The following is a 20,260-nucleotide window of genomic DNA, read 5'->3' as shown; positions in this document are numbered from 1 at the left end:
CTTTTCTTCTACTAACTTTGGGTTTTATTTGTTCTTCTTTCTCTAGTTGCTTTAGCTGTAGGGTTAGGTTGTTTATTTGAGATTTTTCTTGTTTCCTGAGGTAAGATTTTATTGCTACAAACTTCCCACTTAGAACTGCTTTTGCTGTGTCCCATAGGTTTTGGATCATTGTGTTCTTTTGTCATTTGTCTGTAGGTATTTCTTTATTTCCTCTTCGATTTCTTCAGTGATCCATTGGTTGTTTGGTAATATATTGTTTAGCCTCCACGTGTTTATGTTTTTTACAGTTTTTTTTCTTGTAATTGATTTCTAATGTCATAACATTGTGGTCTGAAAAGAGGCTTGATATGATTTCAATTTCCTTAAATTTACCAAGCCTTGTTTCATGGACCAGCATGTGACGTATCCTGAGAATGTTCCATGGGCACTTGAGAAGACTGTGTATTCTACTGCTTTTGGATGGAATGTTCTATAAATATCAAATAAGTCTATCTGGTCTAATGTGTCATTTAAGGCCCGTGGTTCCTTATTGATGTTCTGTCTGGATTATCTGTCCATTGATGTAAGTGGGGTGTTAAAGTCCCCTACTATTGTTATGTTACTGTCACTTTCTCCACTTGTGGCTGTTAGCGTTTGCCTTATATATTGAGGTCCTCCTATGTTGGGTGCATATATATTTACAATTGTTATGTCTTCTTCTCAGTCTTATCCCTTGATCATTATGTAGTGTCCTTTTTTGTCTCTTTTAAGTCTTTATTTTAAAGTCTATTTTGTCTGATATGAGTATTGCTACTCCAGCTTTCTTTTGATTTCTATTTGGTGAAAGTGGGGTGTTAAGAGTCTCCTACCATGATTGTGTTACTGTTGATTTCCTTTTTTACGTTTGTTAGCATTTGCCTTCTGTATTGAGGTGCTCCTATGTTGGGTGCATAAATATTTACAATTGTTATATCATCTTCTTGGATTGATCCCTTGATCATTATGCTGTGTCCTCCTTTGTCTCCTGTAATAGTCTTTATTCTAAAGTCTATTTTGTCTGATATGAGAACTGCTACTCCAGCTTTCTTTTGATTTCCATTTGCATGGAATACCTTTTACCATCCCCTCACTGTCAGTCTGTATGTGTCCCTAGATCTGAAGTGGATCTCTTATACACAGCATATATCTGGGTCTTGTTTTTGTATCCATTCAGCCAGTCTGTGTCTTTTGGTTGGAGCATTTAATCTATTTACATTTAAGGTAATTATCAATAAGTATATTCTTATTGCCATTTTGTTAACTCTTTTGGATTTGTTTCTGTGGATTTCTTTTTGTTCCTTTCCTCATTTGTTCTCTTCTCTTGTGATTTGATGATTATCATTAGTTTCATGTTTGGATTGCTTTCTTTTGTGTGTGTGTTTGTGTGTGCGTGTGTGTGTGCGTGTGTGTGTGTATCTATTGTAGACTTTTGGTTTGCAATTCCCATGAGGTTTTGATATAGCAGTCTATATATAAACGAGTTGCTGGCCTCTTAATTTCAAATGCATTTCCAGCATCCTGCATCTGTAGTCTCCTCTTCTCAACGAATGCTGGTTTTGATACATATTTGTGTGTGGATGATTTCTTACCTTTACTGTATGCTTGCCTTTACCGGTGAGCTTTCACATTCATAATTTTCTTGTTTCTAGTTGTGGCCTTTTCTTTTCTGCCTAAAGAAGTTCCCCTAGTATTTGTTGTAAAGCTGGTCTGGTGGTGCTGAATTCTCTTAGTTTTATTTTTTTTGCGGTACGCGGGCCTCTCACCGTTGTGGCCTCTCCCGTTGCGGTGCGCAGGCTCAGCGGCCATGGCTCATGGGCCCAGCCGCTCCACGGCATGTGGGATCTTCCCGGACCGGGGCATGAACCCGTGTCCCCTGCATCGGCAGGCGGACTCTCAACCACTGCGCCACCAGGGAAGCCCTTTTAGTTTTTACTTATCTGTAAAGATTTTGATTTATCCATCAAATCTATTTTTTTTAAGATTTTTTTTTTATATGGACCATTTTTAAAGTCTTTATTGGATTTGTTACAAAATTGCTTCTGCTGTTTGTTTTGGTTCTTTGGCCCCGAGGCATGTGGGATCTTAGCTCCCCGACCAGAGATTGAACCTGCAACCCCTGCACTGGAAGGCAAAGTCTTAACCACTGGACCACCAGGGAAGTCCCTCCCCATCTAATCTTAATGAGAGCCTTGCTGTGTAGGGTATTCTTGGTTGTAGGTTCTTCCCTTTCATCACTTTAAATATATCACGCCACTCCTTTCTGGCCTGCAGAATTGCTGCTGAGCAATCAGCTGATAAACTTATGGGAGTTCCCTTGTGTGTTATTTGTTGCTTTTCTCTTGTTACTTTTAATATTTTTTCTTTGTCTTTAGTTTTTGTCATTTTTAATATTTACTTTTAATATTTTTTCTTTGTCTTTAGTTTTTGTCATTTTGATTACTCTGTGTCTTGGCATGTTCCTCCTTGGGTTTATCCTGCCAGGGACTCTCCATGCTTCCTGGACTCAGGTGCCTATTTCCTTCCCCATGTTAGAGAAGTTTGCAGCTATTATCTATTCACATATTTTCTCAGGTCCTTTCTCTCTCTTCTTCTTCTCTGGGACCCCTATAATGCAAACGTTGGTGCATTTAATGTTGTCCCAGAGGTCTCTTAGACTGTCTTCATTTCTTTTCATTCTTTTTTCTTTATTCTGTTCTGTGGCAGTGATTTCCACGATTCTGTCTTCCAGGTCACTTATCAGTTTTCTGCCTCCGTTACTCTGCTATTGATTCCTTCTAGTGTATTTTTCATTTCATTTATTGTATTCATCTCTGTTTGTTTGTTCTGTAGTTCTTCTAGGTCTTTGTTAAATATTTCTTGTGTCTTTTTGATCTGTGCCGCCATTCTTTTTCTGAGATCTTGGAACATCTTTACTATCATTTCTCTGAATTCTTTTTTGAGTAGATTGCCTATCTCCTCTTCACTTAGTTGTTCTTCTGGGGTTTTGTGTTTTTCCTTCTGGAAACATATTCTTCTGCTGTCTTATTTTGTCTAACTTGCTATGATTACGGTTTCCGTCCCGCAGGCTGCGGTGCTGTAGTTCTTCTTGCTTCTGCTTTCTGCACCCTGGTGGATGAGGCATTCTGAGAGGCTTGTGCAGGTTTCCTGGTGGGAGCTACTGGTTCCTGCCCACTGGCAGGTGGAGCTGGATCTTGTCCCTCTGATGGGCAGAGCTTTGTCAGCGGTTGTGTTTAGCAGGCAGTTTTGTGGTCAGGAAGACTTTCAGGAGCCCGTCTGTTGATGGGTAAGGCTGTTTTCCCTCCTTGTTTGTTTTTTGGTCTGAGACATCCCAGCACTGGAGCCTACAGGCTGTTGGTTGGGGCCAGGTCTTTGTGAGAAAATGGCCACCTCCAGGAGGGCTTATGCCAATAAATACTCACCAGAACTGTGGCTTCCCATGTCTTTGTCCATGCAGTAAGCCACAACTGCCCCCACATTTGCAGTAGACGTGCCAATACCAGCAGGTAGGTGTGGTCCAGGCTCTTATGAGGTCACTGCTTTTTTCTAGGGTCCTGGTGTGCACAAGACCTTGTGTGCGCACTCCACAAGTGGAGTTTCTGTTTCCCCCAGTCCTTTGGAATTTCTGTGATCAAACCCTGCTGGTCTTCAAAGCCAGATTCTCTGGGGGCTCCCCCTCCCATTGCCAGACCCTCAGGCTGGGAACCCTGATGTGGGGCTCAGAACTTTCACTCCTGTGGGAGAATTTCTGTGATATAATTATTTTCCAGTTTATGGGCTGCCCACCCAGTGGGTATGGGATTTGATTTTTTCATGATTGCACCCCTCATATCATCTCGTTATGGTTTCTTCTTTGTTTCTGGATGTAGGATATCTTTTTTGGTAGGTTCCAGCATTTTTTTTGTTGATGGGTATTCAGTAGTTAGTTGTGATTTTGGTCTTTTCATAAGAAGAGGTCAGGTCACGTCCTTCTACTCTGCCATCTTGTCTCCCAACAAGAACATTTTTTTTTCCTTTCCTTTGTGCTTCATCTAGTTTCACTTGCTCATAGGGTACCACAGACAGAGGCCTCCACCCAGCACTTCAGGCCAGAATTCCTCTGATCTATGTGTTTGCTTTTATGCCACTACCATACTGTTTTGATTCCTATAACTTTGTGATATAGTTTGAAATCAGGGAGCATGATGCTTTATTCTTCTTTCTCAAGATTAGTTTGGCTACTGGGGGTCTGTTATGGTTCCACACAAAGTTTAGGATTGTTTGTTCTATTTCTGTGAAAAATGCCGTTGGAATTTTGATAGAGACTGCACTGAATCTGCAGATTGCTTTAGGTAGTATGGAAATTTTAGCAATATTAATTCTTCCAATCCATGAACATGGAATATCTTTCCATTTATTGGTCTTTTTCAATTTCTTTTATCAATGTCATATTCTTCAGTGTGCAGGTCTTTCACCTCCTTGGTTAAATTTATTCCTGGGTAGTATTTTATTGTTTTTTGATGCAACTGTAAATGGGATTTTTTTCTTAATTTTTCTTTCTGATAGTTCATTCTTAGTGTGTAGAAATGAAACAGATTTTTGTATATTGATTTTGTATACTGCAACTTTACCAAATTCCTTTTATTCTAACAGTTTTTTTGGTGGAGTCTTGGGGTTTCTTTATATAATATCATGTCATCTGCAAGTAGTGACAATTTTACTTCTTTTCAGATTTGAATGGCTTTTTTTTCTTGCTTAATTGTTCTAGCTAGGACTTCCAGTACTACGTTGAATAAAAGTGGTGAGAGTGGGCATCATTGTCTTGTTCTGATCTTAGAGATAAAGCTTTCAAATTTTCAGCATTGAGTATAATGCTAGCTTTGGGCTTGTCACATATGGCTTTTATTATCCTGAGGTATTTTCCCTCTATACCCAGTTTGTTGAGAATTGTTATCATAAATGGATATTGAAATTTGTCACATGCTTATTCTGTATTTATTGAAATGATCATATGATATTATCTTTCACTGTGTTAATGTAGTGTGTCACACTGATTTGCAGATGTTGAACCATCTTTGCATCCCTGGAATAAATCCCACTTGATCATGATATGATCCTCTTAATGTTCTGTTGAGTTTGGTTTGCTAATATTTTGTGAAGTTTTTACATCTTTGTCCATCAGGGATATTGGCCTATAATTTTCTTTTCTTGTGTTGTCCTTGTCTGGTTTTGGTATCAGGGTAATGCTGGAATCATAAAATGAGTTCGGAAGTACTCCTTACTCTTCAGTTTTTGGGAAGAGTTTGAGAAGGATTGGAATTGATTGTTCTTTAAATTTTTGATAGAATTCACCAGTGAAGCCACCTGGTCTTGGACTTTTGTTTGGGGGAGATTTTTTTTTAAACATATTTATTGGAGTATAATTGCTTTACAATGGTGTGTTAGTTTCTGCTTTATAACAAAGTGAATCAGCTATACATATCATATATCCCCATATCTCCTCCCTCTTGTGTCTCCCTCCCACCCTCCCTATCCCACCCCTCTCGGTGGTCACAAAGCACCAAGCTGATATCCCTGTGCTATGCAGCTGCTTCCCACTAGCTATCTATTTTACATTTGGTAGTGTATATATGTCCATGCCACTCTCTCACTTTGTCCCAACTTACCCTTCCCCCTCCCCATATCCTCAGTTCCATTCTCTAGTAGGTCTGTGTCTTTATTCCCGTCTTGCACCTAGGTTCTTCATGACTATTTATTTTTTGATTTTTAGATTCCATATATATGTGTTAGAATATGGTATTTGTTTTTCTCTTTCTGACTTACTTCACTCTGTATGACAGACTCTAGGTCCATCCACCTCACTACAAATAACTCAATTTCGTTTCTTTTTATGGCTGAGTAATATTCCATTGTATATATGTGCCACATCTTCTTTATCCATTCATCTGTCAATTGACACTAGGTTGCTTACATGTCCTGGCTATTGTAAACAGAGCTGCAGTGAATATTGTGGTACATGATTCTTTTTGAATTATGGTTTCTCAGGGTATATGCCCAGTAGTGGGATTGCTGGGTCATATGATATTTCTATTTTTAGTTTTTTAGGGAACCTTCATACTGTTCTCCATAGTGGCTCTATCAATTTACATTCCCACTAACACTGCAAAAGGGTTCCCTTTTCTCCACACCCTCTCCAGCATTTATTGCTTGTAGATTTTTTGATGATGGCCATTCTGACTGGTGTGAGATGATATCTCATTGTAGTTTTGATTTGCACTTCTCTAATGATTAATGATGTTGAGCATCCTTTCATGTGTTTGTTGGCAATCTGTATATCTTCTTTGGAGAAATGTCTATTTAGGTCTTCTGCCCATTTGTGGATTGGGTTGTTTGTTTGTTTTTTTTTGATATTGAGCTGCATGTAAATTTTGGAGATTAATCTTTTGTCAGTTGCTTCATTTGCAAATATTTTCTCCCATTCTGAGGGCTGTCTTTTTGTCTTGTTTATGGTTTCCTTTGCTGTGCAAAAGCTTTGAAGTTTCATTAGGTCCCATTTGTTTATTTTTGTTTTTATTTCCATTTCTCTAGGAGGTGTGTCAAAAAGGATCTTGCTGTGATTTATGTCATGGAGTGTTCTTCCTATGTTTTCCTCTAAGAGTTTTATAGTGTCTGGCCTTACATTTAGGTCTTTAATCCATTTTGAGTTTACTTTTGTGTATGGTGTTAGGGAGTGTTCTAATTTCATTCTTTTACATGTAGCTGTCCAGTTTTCCCAGCACCACTTTTTGAAGAGGCTGTCTTTTCTCCACTGTATATTCTTGCCTCCTTTATCAAAGATAAGGTGACCATATGTGCGTGGGTTTATCTCTGGGCTTTCTAACCTTTTCCATTGATCTATCTTTCTGGTTTTGTGCCAGTACCATACTGTCTTGATTACTGTAGCTTTGTAGTATAGTCTGAAGTCTGGGAGCCTGATTCCTCCAGCTCCATTTCTCTTTGTCAAGATTTGAATAGCTTTGGCTATTCGGGTCTTTTGTATTTCCATACAAATTGTGAAATTTTTAGTTCTAGTTCTGTGAAAAATGCCATTGGTAATTTGGTAGGTGTTGCATTGTATCTGTAGATTGCTTTGGGTAGTATAGTCATTTTCACAATGTTGATTGTTCCAGTCCAAGAACATGGTATATCTCACCATCTACTTGTATCATCTTTAATTTCTTTCATCAGTGTCTTATAGTTTTCTGCATACAAGTCTTTTGTCTCCTTAGGTAGGTTTATTCTTAGGTATTTTATTCTTTTTGTTGCAATGGTAAATGGGAGTGGTTACTTAATTTCACTTTCATATTTTTCATCATTAGTGTATAGGAATGCAAGAGATTTCTGTGCATTAATTTTGTATCCTGCTACTTTACCAAATTCATTGATTAGTTCTAGTAGTTTTCTGGTAGCATCTTTAGGATTCTCTATGTATAGTATAATGTCATCTGCAAACAGTGACAGCTTTACTTCTTCTTTTCCAATTTGGATTCCTTTTATTTCCTTTTCTTCTCTGATTGCTGTGGCTAAAACTTCCAAAACTTTGTTGAATAATAGTGGTGAGAGTGGACAACCTTGTCTTGTTCCTGATTTTAGTGGAAATGGTTTCAGTTTTTCACCATTGAGAATGATGTTGGCTGTGGGTTTGTCATATATGGCCTTTATTATGTTGATGTAAGTTCTCTCTATGCCTACTTTCTGGAGGGTTTTTATCATAAATGGGTGTTGAATTTTGTCAAAAGCTTTCTCTGCATCTATAGAGATGATCATATGGTTTTTCTTCTTCAGTTTGTTAATATGGTGTATCACATTGATTGATTTGTGTATATTGAAGAATCCTTGCATTCCTGGGATAAACCCCACTTGATCATGGTGTATGATCCTTTAATGTGCTGTTGGATTCTGTTTGCTAGTATTTTGTTGAGGATTTTTGCATCATTGTTCATCGGTGATATTGGCCTACAGTGTTCTTTCTTTGTGGCATCTTTGTCTGGTTTTGGTATCAGGGTGATGGTGGCCTCATAGAATGAGTTTGGGGGTGTTCCTCCCTCTGCTATATTTTGGAAGAGTTTGAGAAGGGTAGGTGTTAGCTCTTCTCTAAATGTTTGATGGAATTCTCCTGTGAAGCCCTCTGGTCCTGGGCTTTTGTTTGTTGGAAGATTTTAAATCACAGTTTCAATTTCAGTGCTTGTGATTGGTCTGTTCATATTTTCTGTTTCTTCCTGATTCAGTCTTGGCAGGTTGTGCATTTCTAAGCATTTGTCCATTTCTTCCAGGTTGTCCATTTTATTGTCATAGAGTTGCTTGTAGTAATCTCTCATGATCTTTTGTATTTCTGCAGTGTCAGTTGTTACTTCTCCTTTTTCATTTCTAATTCTATTGATTTGAGTCTTCTCCCTTTTTTTCTTAATGAGTCTGGCTAAGTGGTTTATCAATTTTGTTTATCTTCTCAAAGAACCAGCTTTTAGTTTTATTGATCTTTGCTATCATTTCCTTCATTTCTTTTTCATTTATTTCTTATCTGATATTTATGATTTCTTTCCTTTTGCTAACTTTGCAGTTTTGTTGTTCTTCTTTCTCTAATTGCTTTAGGTGTAAGGTTAGGTTTTTTATTTGAGATTTTTCTTGTTTCTTAAGGTAGGATTGTATTGCTATAAACTTCCCTCTTAGAAGTGCTTTTGCTTCATCTTGTAGGTTTTGGGTCGTTGTGTTTTCATTGTCATTTGTTTCTCTGTTTTTTTTTATTTCCTCTTTGATTTCTTCAGTAATCTCTTGGTTATTAAGTAGTGTATTGTTTAGCGTCCCTGTGTTTGTATTTTTTACAGAATTTTTCCTGTAATTGATATCTAGTCTCACAGCGTTGTTGTCAGAAAAGATACTTGATATGATTTGTTTTCTTAAATTTACCAAGGCTCGATTTGTGACCCAAGATATGATCTATCCTGGAGAATGTTCCATGAACACTTGAGAAGAAAGTGTATTCTGTTGTTTTTGAATGGAATGTCCTATAAATATCAATTAAGTCCATCTTGTTTAATGTATCATTTAAAGCTTGTGTTTCCTTATTTATTTTCATTTTGGATGATCTGTCCATTGGTGAAAGTGGGGTGTTAAAGTCCCCTACTATGACTGTGTTACTGTCGATTTCCCCTTTTGTGGCTCTTAGTATTTGCCTTATGTATTGAGGTGCTCCTATGTTGGGTGCATAAATATTTACAGTTGTTATATCTTCTTGTTTGATTGATCCCTTGATCATTATGTAGTGTCCTTTTTTGCCTCTTGTAATAGTCTTTGTTTTAAAGTCTATTTTGTCTGATATGAGAATTACTACTCCAGCTTTCTTTTGATTTCCATTTGCATGGAATATCTTTTTCCATCCCCTCACTTTCAGTCTGTATGTGTCCCTAGGTCTGAAGTGGGTCTCTTGTAGCCAGCATATATACGGGTCTTGTTTTTGTATCCATTCAGCCAGTCTATGTCTTTTGGTGGGAGCATTTAATCCATTTACGTTTAAGGTAATTATTGATATGTATGTTCCTATTATCATTTTCTTAATTGTTTTGCGTTTGTTATTGTAGGTCTTTTCCTTCTCTTGTGTTTCCTGCCTAGAGAAGTTCCTTTAGCATTTGTTGTAAAACTGGTTTGGTGGTGCTGAATTCTCTTAGCTTTTGCTCCGTCAAATGTGAATGAGATCCTTGCTGGGTAGAGTAATCTTGGTTGTAGGTTTTTCCCCTTCATCACTTTAAATATGTCCTGCCACTCTCTTCTGGCTTGCAGAGTTTCTGCTGAAAGATCAGCTGTTAACGTTATGGGGATTCCCTTGTATGTTATTTGTTGTTTTTCCCTTGCTGCTTTTAATACTTTTTCTCTGTATTTAATTTTTGATAATTTGATTAATATGTGTCTTGGTGCATTTCTCCTTGGATTTATCCTGTATGGAACTCTCTGTGCTTCCTGGAGTTGATTAACTATTTCCTTTCCCATATTAGGGAAGTTTTCCACTATAATCTCTTCCAATATTTTCTCAGTCCCTTTTTTTCTTTTCTTCTTCTGGGACAGCTATAATTCAAATATTAATGCGTTTAATGGTGTCCCAGAGTTCTCTGAGACTGTCCTCAATTCTTTTCATTGTTTTTTCTTTATTCTGCTCTGCAGTAGTTATTTCCACTATTTTATCTTCCAGGTCACTTATCTGTTCTTCTGCTTCAGTTATTCTGCTATTGATCCCTTTTGGCGAATATTTAATTTCATTTTTTGTGTTGTTCATCATTGTTTGTTTGCTCTTTAGTTCTTCTAGGTCCTTGTTAAACGTTTCTTGTATTTTCTCCATTCTATTTCCAAGATTTGGGATCATCTTTACTATCATTATTCTGAATTATTTTTCAGGTAGACTGCCTATTTCTTCTTCATTAGTTTGGTCTGGTGGGTTTTTACCTTGCTCCTTCATCTGCTGTGTGTTTCTCTGTCTTCTCATTTTGCTTAACTTATTGTGTTAGGGGTCTCCTTTTCACAGACTGCAAGTTAGTAGTTCCCATTGTTTTTGATTTCTGCCCCCAGTGGCTAAGGTTGGTTCAGTGGGTGGTGTAGGCTTCCTGGTGGAGGGGACTAGTGCCTGTGTTCTGGTGGATGAGGTTGGATGTTGTCTTTCTGGTGAGCAGGTCCACGTCTGGTGGTGTGTTTTCGGGTGTCTGTGGCCTTATTATGGTTTTAGGCATCCTCTTTGCTAATGGGTGGGGTTGTGTTCCTGTCTTTCTAGTTGTTTGGCATGGGGTGTCCAACACTGGAGTTTGCTGGTCATTGAGTGGAGCTGGGTCTTGGCGTTAAGATGGAGGTCTGTGGGGGGTTTTCGCCGTTTGATATTACGTGGAGCTGGGAGGTCTCTTGTGGACCAATGTCCTGAACTTGGCTCTCCCACCTTAGAGGTGCAGCCCTGACACCTGGCTGGAGCACCAAGAGCCTGTCATCCACACGGCTCAGAATAAAAGAGAGAAAAGAAAGAAAGAAAGAAGATAAAATAAAATAAAATTAAGAAGTTATTAAAAATAAAAAGTAATTATTAAAAAAATTTTAAGTAATAAAAAAGAGAGCAACCAAACCAGAAAACAAATCCACCAATGATAAATAACAAGTGCTAGAAACTATACTAAAACAAACAAACAAACAAAAAATCGGACAGACTGAACCCTAGGACAAATGGTAAAAGCAAAGCTATACAGACAAAATCACACACAGAAGCATACACATACACACTCACAAACTGAGAAAAAGGGGGAAAAAAAATATATATATATCGTTGCTCCCAAAGTCCACCTCCTCAATTTGGGATGATTCGTTGTCTTTTCAGGTATTCCACAGATGCAGGGTACATAAAGTTGATTGTGGAGATTTAATCCACTGCTCCTGAGGCTGCTGGGAGAGATTTCCCTTTCTTTTCTTTGTTCGCACAGCTCCTGGGGTTCAGCTTTGGATTTGGACCCGCCACTGCGTGTAGGCCGCCTGAGGGCGTCTGTTCCCGCCCAGACAGGATGGGGTTAAAGGAGCCGCTGACGGGGGCTCTGGCTCACTCAGGCCGGGGGTGGGGTGGGGAGGGGGGGTGGGGGGGTGGGGAGGGAGGGGCACGGAGGGCGGGGCGAGCCTGCGGCGGCAGAGGCCAGCTTGACGTTGCACCAGCGTGAGGCGCGCTGTGTGTTCTCCCGGGGAAGTTGTCCCTGGATCCCGGGACCCTAGCAGTGGCGGGTTGCACAGGCTCCCCAGAAGGGGGTGTGGATAGTGACCTGTGCTCGCACACAGGCTTCTTGGTGGCGGCAGCAGCTGCCTTAGCATCTCATGCCCGTCTCTGGGGTCCGCGCTTTTAGCCGCGGCTCGCGCCCGTCTCTGGAGCGCCTTTAAACAGCGCTCTTAATCCCCTCTCCTCGCGCACCAGGAAACAAAGAGGCAAGAAAAAGTCTCTTGCCTCTTCGGCAGCTCCAGACCTTTTCCCGGGACGGTCGGCACTGATCCTCCGTGCGGGAATCTCACCGCTTTGCCCTCCGCACCCCTGTGGCTGCACTCTCCTCCGTGGCTCCGATGCTTCCCCCTCCGCTACCCGCAGTCACCGCCTGCGAAGGGGGGCTTCCTAGTGTGTGGAAACCTTTCCTCCTTCACAGCTCCCTCCCACTGGTGCAGGTCCCGTCCCTATCCTTTTGTCTCTGTTCATTCTTTTTTCTTTTGCCCTACCCAGGTACGTGGGGAGTTTCTTGCCTTTTGGGAGGTCTGAGGTCTTCTGCCAGCGTTCAGTAGGTGCTCTGTAGGAGTTGTAGATGTATTTCTGGTGTATCTGTGGGGAGGAAGGTGATCTCCGCGTCTTACTCTTCTGCCATCTTGAAGATCCTCCTGGGGGGAGATTTCTGATTACTGGTTCAATCCCCTTACTAGTAATCCGTGTGTTCAGATTTTATATTTCTTCATGATTCAGTCTTGGCAGGTTGTATGTTTCCAGGAATTTATTCGTTTTGTCTAGATTGTTCAGTTTGTTGGCATATAATTTTTCTTAATAGTCACTAGTGATCCTTTGTATGTCTGTGGTATCAGTTTTAAGAATTTCTGGCCATCACAGTTCTTCAACATCTAAATGTCTCCAGTAGGCAGAAACTCTTGTTCACAGCAAGAAGAGGGTCATTCTGCCTGTCTCCTCTTTGATTAAATCAACATACTCCTGCCCTTTTAGTACCTGACCACCACGCCACCCCGCATGTGGCACTGATCCCTGCCCACCACATCCTGCCCCACCTCGTGTTAAACTTAGCTCTTCTTCTTATTTAGGGAAAATGAAATAGAAGGCAGATTTCAGACGTCATTAATTTCTCTCTGTTTAGCACCTTGGACAAGGACAGGCTGGTACATGCAGGCCCTTTTCTGCAAGCTGCTTGAAACCAAGGTGTCCTTTCCCTTCCTCCTTCCTGCCTGGCATAGGTTCTCTCTGGACAAGGACACGGGACTCATCATGCTGATTGCCAGGCTGGACTATGAACTCATCCAGCGCTTCACCTTGACAGTCATCGCCCGGGACGGGGGGGGTGAGGAAACCACAGGCCGGGTCAGGATCAACGTGTTGGACGTCAACGACAACGTGCCCACCTTCCAGAAGGACAGCTATGTGGGTGCCCTGAGAGAGAATGAGCCTTCCGTCACACAGCTGGTGCGGCTCCGGGTAAGATGCCGGGCTGCCCTTTGATCTGTCTGTTTACCTTGTCCTCCTCTCTCTGGTTTCCCCTTGACCGCCTGCTCAGGAAGCCACTGCAAGAAGTACTAAGTGCCCGTCCACAAAGAATTCTGCTCAGATCGGGGCTCACGATCTGTGTCAGGCCACCTCTGAGTGGTACTTCAGGTCCCTGGTTACTGAGTGAGGCTAGTGCGTGTCTCCATTCACCCCCCCATCTCCCTTGGTGAGTTCTGAGCAGGTCCCTGTGTAAGGCCCCCCATCCAAGCCCTTTAATGACTGCTTAGAATCAGATACTGCTGCAGCTGGAAGACACCAGAAACCATGGGTACAACCCAGTTCATGGAAGGGGAAACAGGAGGGGAGCGGCAGGCGCCATGAATTAGTAGAGGAGAGAGCCAGGACTAGAACTTGGGACTCTACGCTCCAAGCATCCTCCTGCAATGAGTCCCCACCGCGTGTTGGTGACCTCTGACCAGAAACTTCTTAATGTCCTCGTGCCCCTTCCCCACTCTGCCGACCCAGAATGACGGGACCCAGAGCCTCCATTTAGAACTTATTTCTGAAGGAGGCAGGGATGAAGGCGAGGTGGAGGAGGTGGGCACGGGGGATACACAGAAGACAGGACCACGTGCCCTCCGAACGTAGCCCTGGCTCCCTGGTGGACCCTGCCCTCCCTCACCGCCCGTGTCCTCTTACATGCAGAGTGGAGGGAGGCCCCTGGCGGCTCTCTAGGGTCAAAGACATCTGGAAGGAGCTAACTAATGCAGCCACCCCAGAGACAGTCAAGAGAAAGGAGGATCCCTGACCCAATTCCAAGTGCTACCTTCCCTTCTTGCATTCATGCAACGTGCATTTATTAGATGACCTACTGTGTTCCAAACACTGTGCTGGATTCCAGGTATCAGCTTCAGTCAGGAAGCAAAGTTCCCGCTTCCATGGAGCTGACAGGCAGGCAGAACGAGGAAGACAGAAATTAAACACGAAGTTCCAATCGGGAGGGGGGACGAATGGGGTGCCCAGCACAGGACCCTAACCCAGTCCAGAGGTCAGGGAAGGCCTCTGTGCATGAGGTGTTCCAGCTGGTACTGAGGGTGTAGGAGATGGCCGTGCCAGGTATGGTGGCGACCCTTTTCATCCTCTGGGTAAGGCTTGGCCTTCCTCTGTTCCCCCAGGCCTTCAGCCTGCCCTCTAGATTCCCCAGGTTACCTCCACACCCCAACATGAGGTATGTCTGCTGGGAGCCAGAGAGTAGCCTCCAGCTGAGGGACAAGGGGGGCCTGGATCACCCAGAAAAGGGGGCTCAGAGAGGGGCCAGCCCTCCCCTCCCACCTGCCCTCTTCTGGCCCCAGGGTCACTGAAAGCTCAAGGGCCCTGTCCGCCCTCTTCCTTCCAGGCAACAGATGAAGACTCTCCTCCCAACAACCAGATCACCTACAGCATAGTCAACGCCTCCGCCTTCGGCAGCTACTTCGACATCCGCGTGTATGAGGGCTATGCCGGTACGCGTGGGGCAGGGCTGAGGGCCCAGCCTGGGAGGGGGGTTGGCAGGTGGGGGCGGGGTTGCACATCACACCTGTCTCAGGAGGGAGCCCTTCTGTCTCCCGGACACCCTGGACCACTTGGGAAGCTGCCCCACGGCTCCCGTCGTCTGGAGCAGCACGTGGTATGGGGTCACCATTTCATAGGCTCAAGATCTGTGTCTCAGTTCAGCCAGATCTTTCTTTGAGTCTTAGGCCTGTGGCCAGTCAGGCATCTGAAGTTACCACAGTGTGTGGGGTTCCTATTCAGAAGGGCTGCTGGCCAGATCTGTGGCAGGGGACGAGGGGGAGGGGAGCCGGGTAGAGGCTTCTTAGCCAAGCTTCCCCATCCTTTGGGCATGCTGTGGCCACTTCCCAGATCTTCCGGGCTATGGCCTTTCCCTGCTTGGCCAGGCACAGTTCCGTACTCTGGACCTTGCCCTGCCTGCCGCGCTGTGAGTCCAGGAAGGGCATAGCAGCAACAACCTCAAGCTTCAAGATCCCAAGAGACCACCTGGTCTTTTTGTTGAAGCAACTGGGGCCCAGAGATGGGGCGTGACTTGCCCAAAGTCACACAGCAAAGCTGTCCAGGGAGGCCCTGGGATCTGGCTCTTGGTGGCTTTTCAGCACCTGCCTCCCCACCAGAATCCAACCTCCTTGAACTTCTTGACCCTCTCACCCCTTACAGGGGTCACTTCCATGTCTTTGAAGAGTCTTTTCCTTCTGCTGGGAAAGCCCTTCCTCCCTGTCCCTTTGCCCTGCTTCCCTTTAACCTCTGGCTTGCTTTAGGGCTCATTTGGACATCCTCTCCTCTGCGAAGCTTCCCTAATGCTTGGAGATGGTCTAGGTGTCCCCAAGGCAGAGCAGATGTGCACTGGGTGACTCTGAGTGCAGTGCTCACGCCTCCTCCCACCCCACACCTGTGTCAGAGAAATGCTCTTGTTGAAGCTGCAGTCCTGGGTCTGGGTGCTACAGCCCGATGGTCTCTGTAAAATCTGTGTCCCCCCTTTTAAAAACGTAACAGTCCCATGCCTCTGCCCACCCTCACACCTCACCACCTTCTCAGCTAGAGGAACCCTCCTTGGGTTTTCTATTACTAAAGCAACAATTTTGTTTCTGTTTTCCAAATAGAAAGTGGTGATTTAATATTGTGGTAATGCCTTTGCAGACTACCCGTGCCCCCCACTCCCAAGCCAATACATCTTCCCTCCCAAATTGAGAATCAATGGCCGAGCATGAAAGATATTCATGGTGAGAGTCCAGGCATGTGCAGTGTGCCTTTGGGGAAGACACTGAACCTCTCTGAGCCTGGTTTCCTCATCTGTAAAGTGGGGCTTACGTTACCACCCAAATAGTTACCACTTGCTGGACTCCACACTGTGCCTGGCACAGATCAGGCAGTCAGTAAACCTAAGTCAGGACCATGGGGCTCCGGGAGTTCAGAGGCAGGAGGGGAAAACAAGGCAGAGCTGGCTCAGCTGAGCCAGCCACACCCTCTCTGCCCAAAGGGGAGCCGTGGCTGGATGGACATGTAAAGTCTGCTCACAGAGGGCCTGGGGCCCTACCCTGTCATTTCAGTGATCAGCGTGAACCGCCCCCTGGATTATGAACAGATACCCAACGGGCTGATTTATCTGACGGTCATGGCCAAGGATGCTGGCAACCCGCCTCTGAACAGCACCGTCCCTGTCACCATCGAGGTGTTTGTAAGTACCCAGGGGTGCACTGGCCTTGCCCTTCCAGGATATGGGGTGGTGAGTGCTTCCCAGAGTATTGGGGCCCTGTCAGAACCCGCTGTCCCCACAGCTCAGAGAGTTACTCAGCAGACTGTCCCCAAGGCTGTCCGCTAGCAAACCGCCTCGCAGCTCAGCCATGGAAGGCACAGGGCCCTGGGACCCAAGAAGAGCCCAGTGGTCCTGCTCTAACTTCATTCAGGGACCTCAGGACACCCTCTGAGTGGGAACAGGAGCTGGGGCTCAAGCAGGGAGGAAATGTCATTGATTCCTTCATTTATAGCCATATTCGGTGAAGTTCAAGGGAATTGCTGGAAGGTCATCTTCTCTGTCTCTCTCTCTCTGGTCCCCTCTTTCTTCTTCACTTCCTTTTTCCATTCCTGTGAAGATCTAAAAGAGCCTGAAACCAAACCACAGCTTGTCTGACATGAATAGCAAGCACACCTTAGTGCTTTCCGTGTCTGAAATTATGTCGCTGAATCCAGCTCCACGCTGGTTCACTGACCCCATGCAGCTCCCCCAGCAATCCCGGGGATGCAGATCACGGTCTGACAGTAGCCCTGCCGCCCCGCAAGACACCCGCCCCCATCTCATAAAGGCTGCTGCCTGCGGAGAGGGTGAACACGTGTTGACGGAAGAGTTAGTGCATTACTGGCTCCAGAAGGATTCGATCAGATTGCCAGCTTAGGAGATACTCTGCGATTTGACAAACACTCAGCAAAGTCTTGCCCAGAGCAGGTTGATGGATGACTTTCCTGTCCCAGCTGGCTTTGGTAACAGCCTCTGGTGCTGCCTTACTTCTGGCTTTAATGAGTCTCATCCTTGCAACCCAAGTCCAAGGCTCCAGGGCCAGCTCTGGACGGGGACCCCACTTGCTTACGGAATAGGACAGGGCAGTGATGGAAAAGTCGAGGGTGATTCCTGCGGGGAGCCCTGCAGCTTGGGCCTGTGGGAGCAGCATTTCGGGGTAGGAGAGGATGGAGAGTCTCTGCAGAACCAGGTCCAGTAATGGAAAGTCAGAGTCTGGGACCCTAGATCTAGCACTTCAGGCTCCAGGGAGTGGCCAGGAGATCCACAGAAGCCCAAACGCATGCCTGCCTTTAACCTGCAACGTCCCACCTTGAAATGCCGAGAGTGATAGCAGAGAAGCAGAGTACGCTCCCTGCTAATCCTGGACGAGTCCTGGTATTCGTCCCCGCATGGCCCCAACCCTGACCACACCCCCCAGACCCCCCCTAACCCTGGCCACACTTATAACCCTGACCGACGCCCACCCCCATCCCCCATCACTTTCAACCAGAATCTTGCTCTACTCAAGCAAGCAGTGAATTCCTCCTGTGTGCGCGGTGCAGTAGAAGGTCCTGGGGGGATATGAAGGCGACTGTGAATCCTGCTCCCCCCAAAAAGGGACACTGTGAATAGAGGGAGGAGCACAGCTTGGGAGGCGTATGGCTTTGAAACCCAGCTCTGCCACCCTGTAGCCATGTGACCTGTGGTTCTTGTCCTCTCTGAGCCTCAGTGTCCTGATCTACAGAATGGGGACACTCATGGTACTGCCTCATGACATTGGGAAGATTAACTGAGATCCTGCAGGTGGTACCTGGCTCCGGTAAGGTGGGCCGTCGTCACAGCTGATAGGACAGATGTGCGTACGAGCGGCAGCACGCGTGCGCCGGGCTCTCTGGTGCAAGGGGAATTCCAGACAACTCAGCTGGGCAGAGAAGGACCCTCTCTAGGCTTTAGGGAAATGGAAGTGAAAGAGGATGAGAGTAGAGGAGGTTTGGGGAAATGAGTTGAGGTGTTCCACGCCACCCAGAGATGGGCAGGCAGAATGGACCAAACGGAAGTTAAAACGTCTCTAGCCCCATACTGTGCCAACTGCTTTCAGGTTACACAGTCTCTCTCAATCCCACTCAGCAGATGAGGCTCAGGGAGGGAACATAAGGTGGTACAAGGTCACCAGTGCCTTCCTCACTTTCTGGCTAGTAAGTGGCATTTGAATTTACTTCCAATCCTAATAAGCTAGGATTTGAATCCTGACCCGTGTGACTCCTAGGTTCACGTTCTTTCCACCACAGCCGAAGGCTTGGAGGCTTGGATATCCCAGTCTTCATGTGACTGAGACCAGTGTGCGTCAAAGTTCACATGGACTCCCTGGGCATCTTCTTAAAATGCAAATTCTTATTTGGTGCGTCTGGGGAAAGAGCTGAAGCTCTGCATTTCTAACGTGCTCCCAGGAGACGCTGATACTTCTGGTCAGGGGACCACACTTAGAGTAGCAAGGCCTTCAAAGATCCGGCCTCGTGGTATCTTGAAACCCAGGGACTGCCCCGAACCCCAGCCCATGTCCCAACCTGTGGTCACTTAAGGAAGGAACCTGGGGAGGGCCTCTTTCTCTTTTTGCCTCAACCCGTCACATGTAGCCAGAGCAGGAGGTGGATGGCCCAGGGACAGAACTAACCTTTTATCCGCTGGGAATAAGAGTGATGAGCAGCCTCCGCCTCCCCCGCTGATACCAGGGAGCGGGGGCTCCACGTGCAGAGGCAGGTGGGGGCAGGAGTCCACCTCGCTCCCCTCTCAGCAAAAGCCAGCAGGTGCCCTGGCCTGGAGCCACCTCAGCCCCACGGAAGGGGCGCCGTTTTCTGATTTCCTCAGAGCTGTCATGCGGGTCAGCAGGAGCCCTGCGCTGCCCTTGCAGGTCTGCCCTTGCCCGTGGCAGCAGGGTGGATCTGGCAACAAAGTGCCCCCTTGTCTGTGAGTGAGCATCACCTCTCGAGCAGCGCTTTGGGATGGTGTAGTCGCTTGTGTCTAAGGACCACACTTGAAAAGGCCAGCGGAGCCAGGTGATTCCTTTTCATCCACTGCTTGTTGGTTTTTAATAAAGAAGTCAAACTCGGTTTGTAGATTTCCCATTGGGGGACAATAAGCTTCTGTAGAGGGAGCCACTGAATTAGAACTAATAGTGGATGCAGCGCCAGGGTCCAGGGAAATATCACCGCTAATAAGTTTCTGCCTCATGCTCTGTCACTGACATTCTCCGCGCCGTTCCGTGCAGCCGAGCAGAAGGCTTAAATAGGTACATACGTGTATATATTTAAGGCACTTGTGCCCACACCAGGGATGCCCAGGCGTGCTGCTGGGGCATCAGACATGGGCTGGGGCCTCACGCTGCCAGTTCTCTGAGGCTGGAGAGAGGGACAGGTCAGCGGGGACCAGTGTTTGGTCCAGAGCCAGGGGCCAGATGAGAGAAGAAGAGCGTTCCTCCACCCACAGTCCCGGCACGATGGGATTCTCTAAAGTCCCACGGGGTGGGCAACCAGACACCAGGCCACCTCCTTCTTCTTTAAATTTTGTTTAAATTCGTTTTACTGAAGTATAGTTGATTTACAAGGTTGCGGTCAGGCCGCCTCCTTCTTCATACGTGCTCAGACAGAAGTGAGTGACTCGCTACAGGAACCTTCCTCTCAGGGGGCTCCCAGTGCTTGGGGGAGGGAGGCCCTGGGAGCCTGCATGGCTGAGAACTGACGCCTACAGGCTCCCCCGGAACCTGCGACCCAGTCTGACCTCTGAGCTCCGTGCTGGGCTTTTGGGGAAAGGGGAGGAGGTGCTGAGTCAGGTGGGCCAGCGAGGCTTCCTCCAAGAGGGGAGCAGGGAGGAACTCTTGCGGAGTGACGGCAAAAACAGTTGGTGAGGACGAGAGTCGTAAAGGGTAGGAAAGTCTCCTGACTGTGGAGCAGCTGCAGGTGCAGGCGGAGGCCATGTCCCGGGCCCACCCTGCT

The 20,260-nt window shown here is 45.6% G+C and overlaps 1 protein-coding gene across 1 annotated transcript in view; it reads left to right on the top strand.

Moving 5' to 3' along the window:
• Nucleotides 1–20,260, top strand: part of LOC115856345 (cadherin-23) — a 371,688-nt gene that overhangs the window by 250,349 nt on the left and 101,079 nt on the right. The window contains exons 15-17 of the mRNA XM_070043924.1: nucleotides 12,982–13,219; nucleotides 14,625–14,730; nucleotides 16,327–16,454. Of these exons, the coding sequence (XP_069900025.1) occupies nucleotides 12,982–13,219; nucleotides 14,625–14,730; nucleotides 16,327–16,454 (472 nt within the window). The remainder of the gene's footprint in view (nucleotides 1–12,981; nucleotides 13,220–14,624; nucleotides 14,731–16,326; nucleotides 16,455–20,260) is intronic.

This window comes from Globicephala melas, chromosome 16 (genome assembly GCF_963455315.2).
Source record: "Globicephala melas chromosome 16, mGloMel1.2, whole genome shotgun sequence".
Taxonomy (NCBI): Eukaryota; Metazoa; Chordata; class Mammalia; order Artiodactyla; family Delphinidae; genus Globicephala; species Globicephala melas.
The sequence above is the reverse complement of the archived record's forward strand: the minus strand, read 5'-3'. Positions and strand labels throughout refer to the sequence as shown.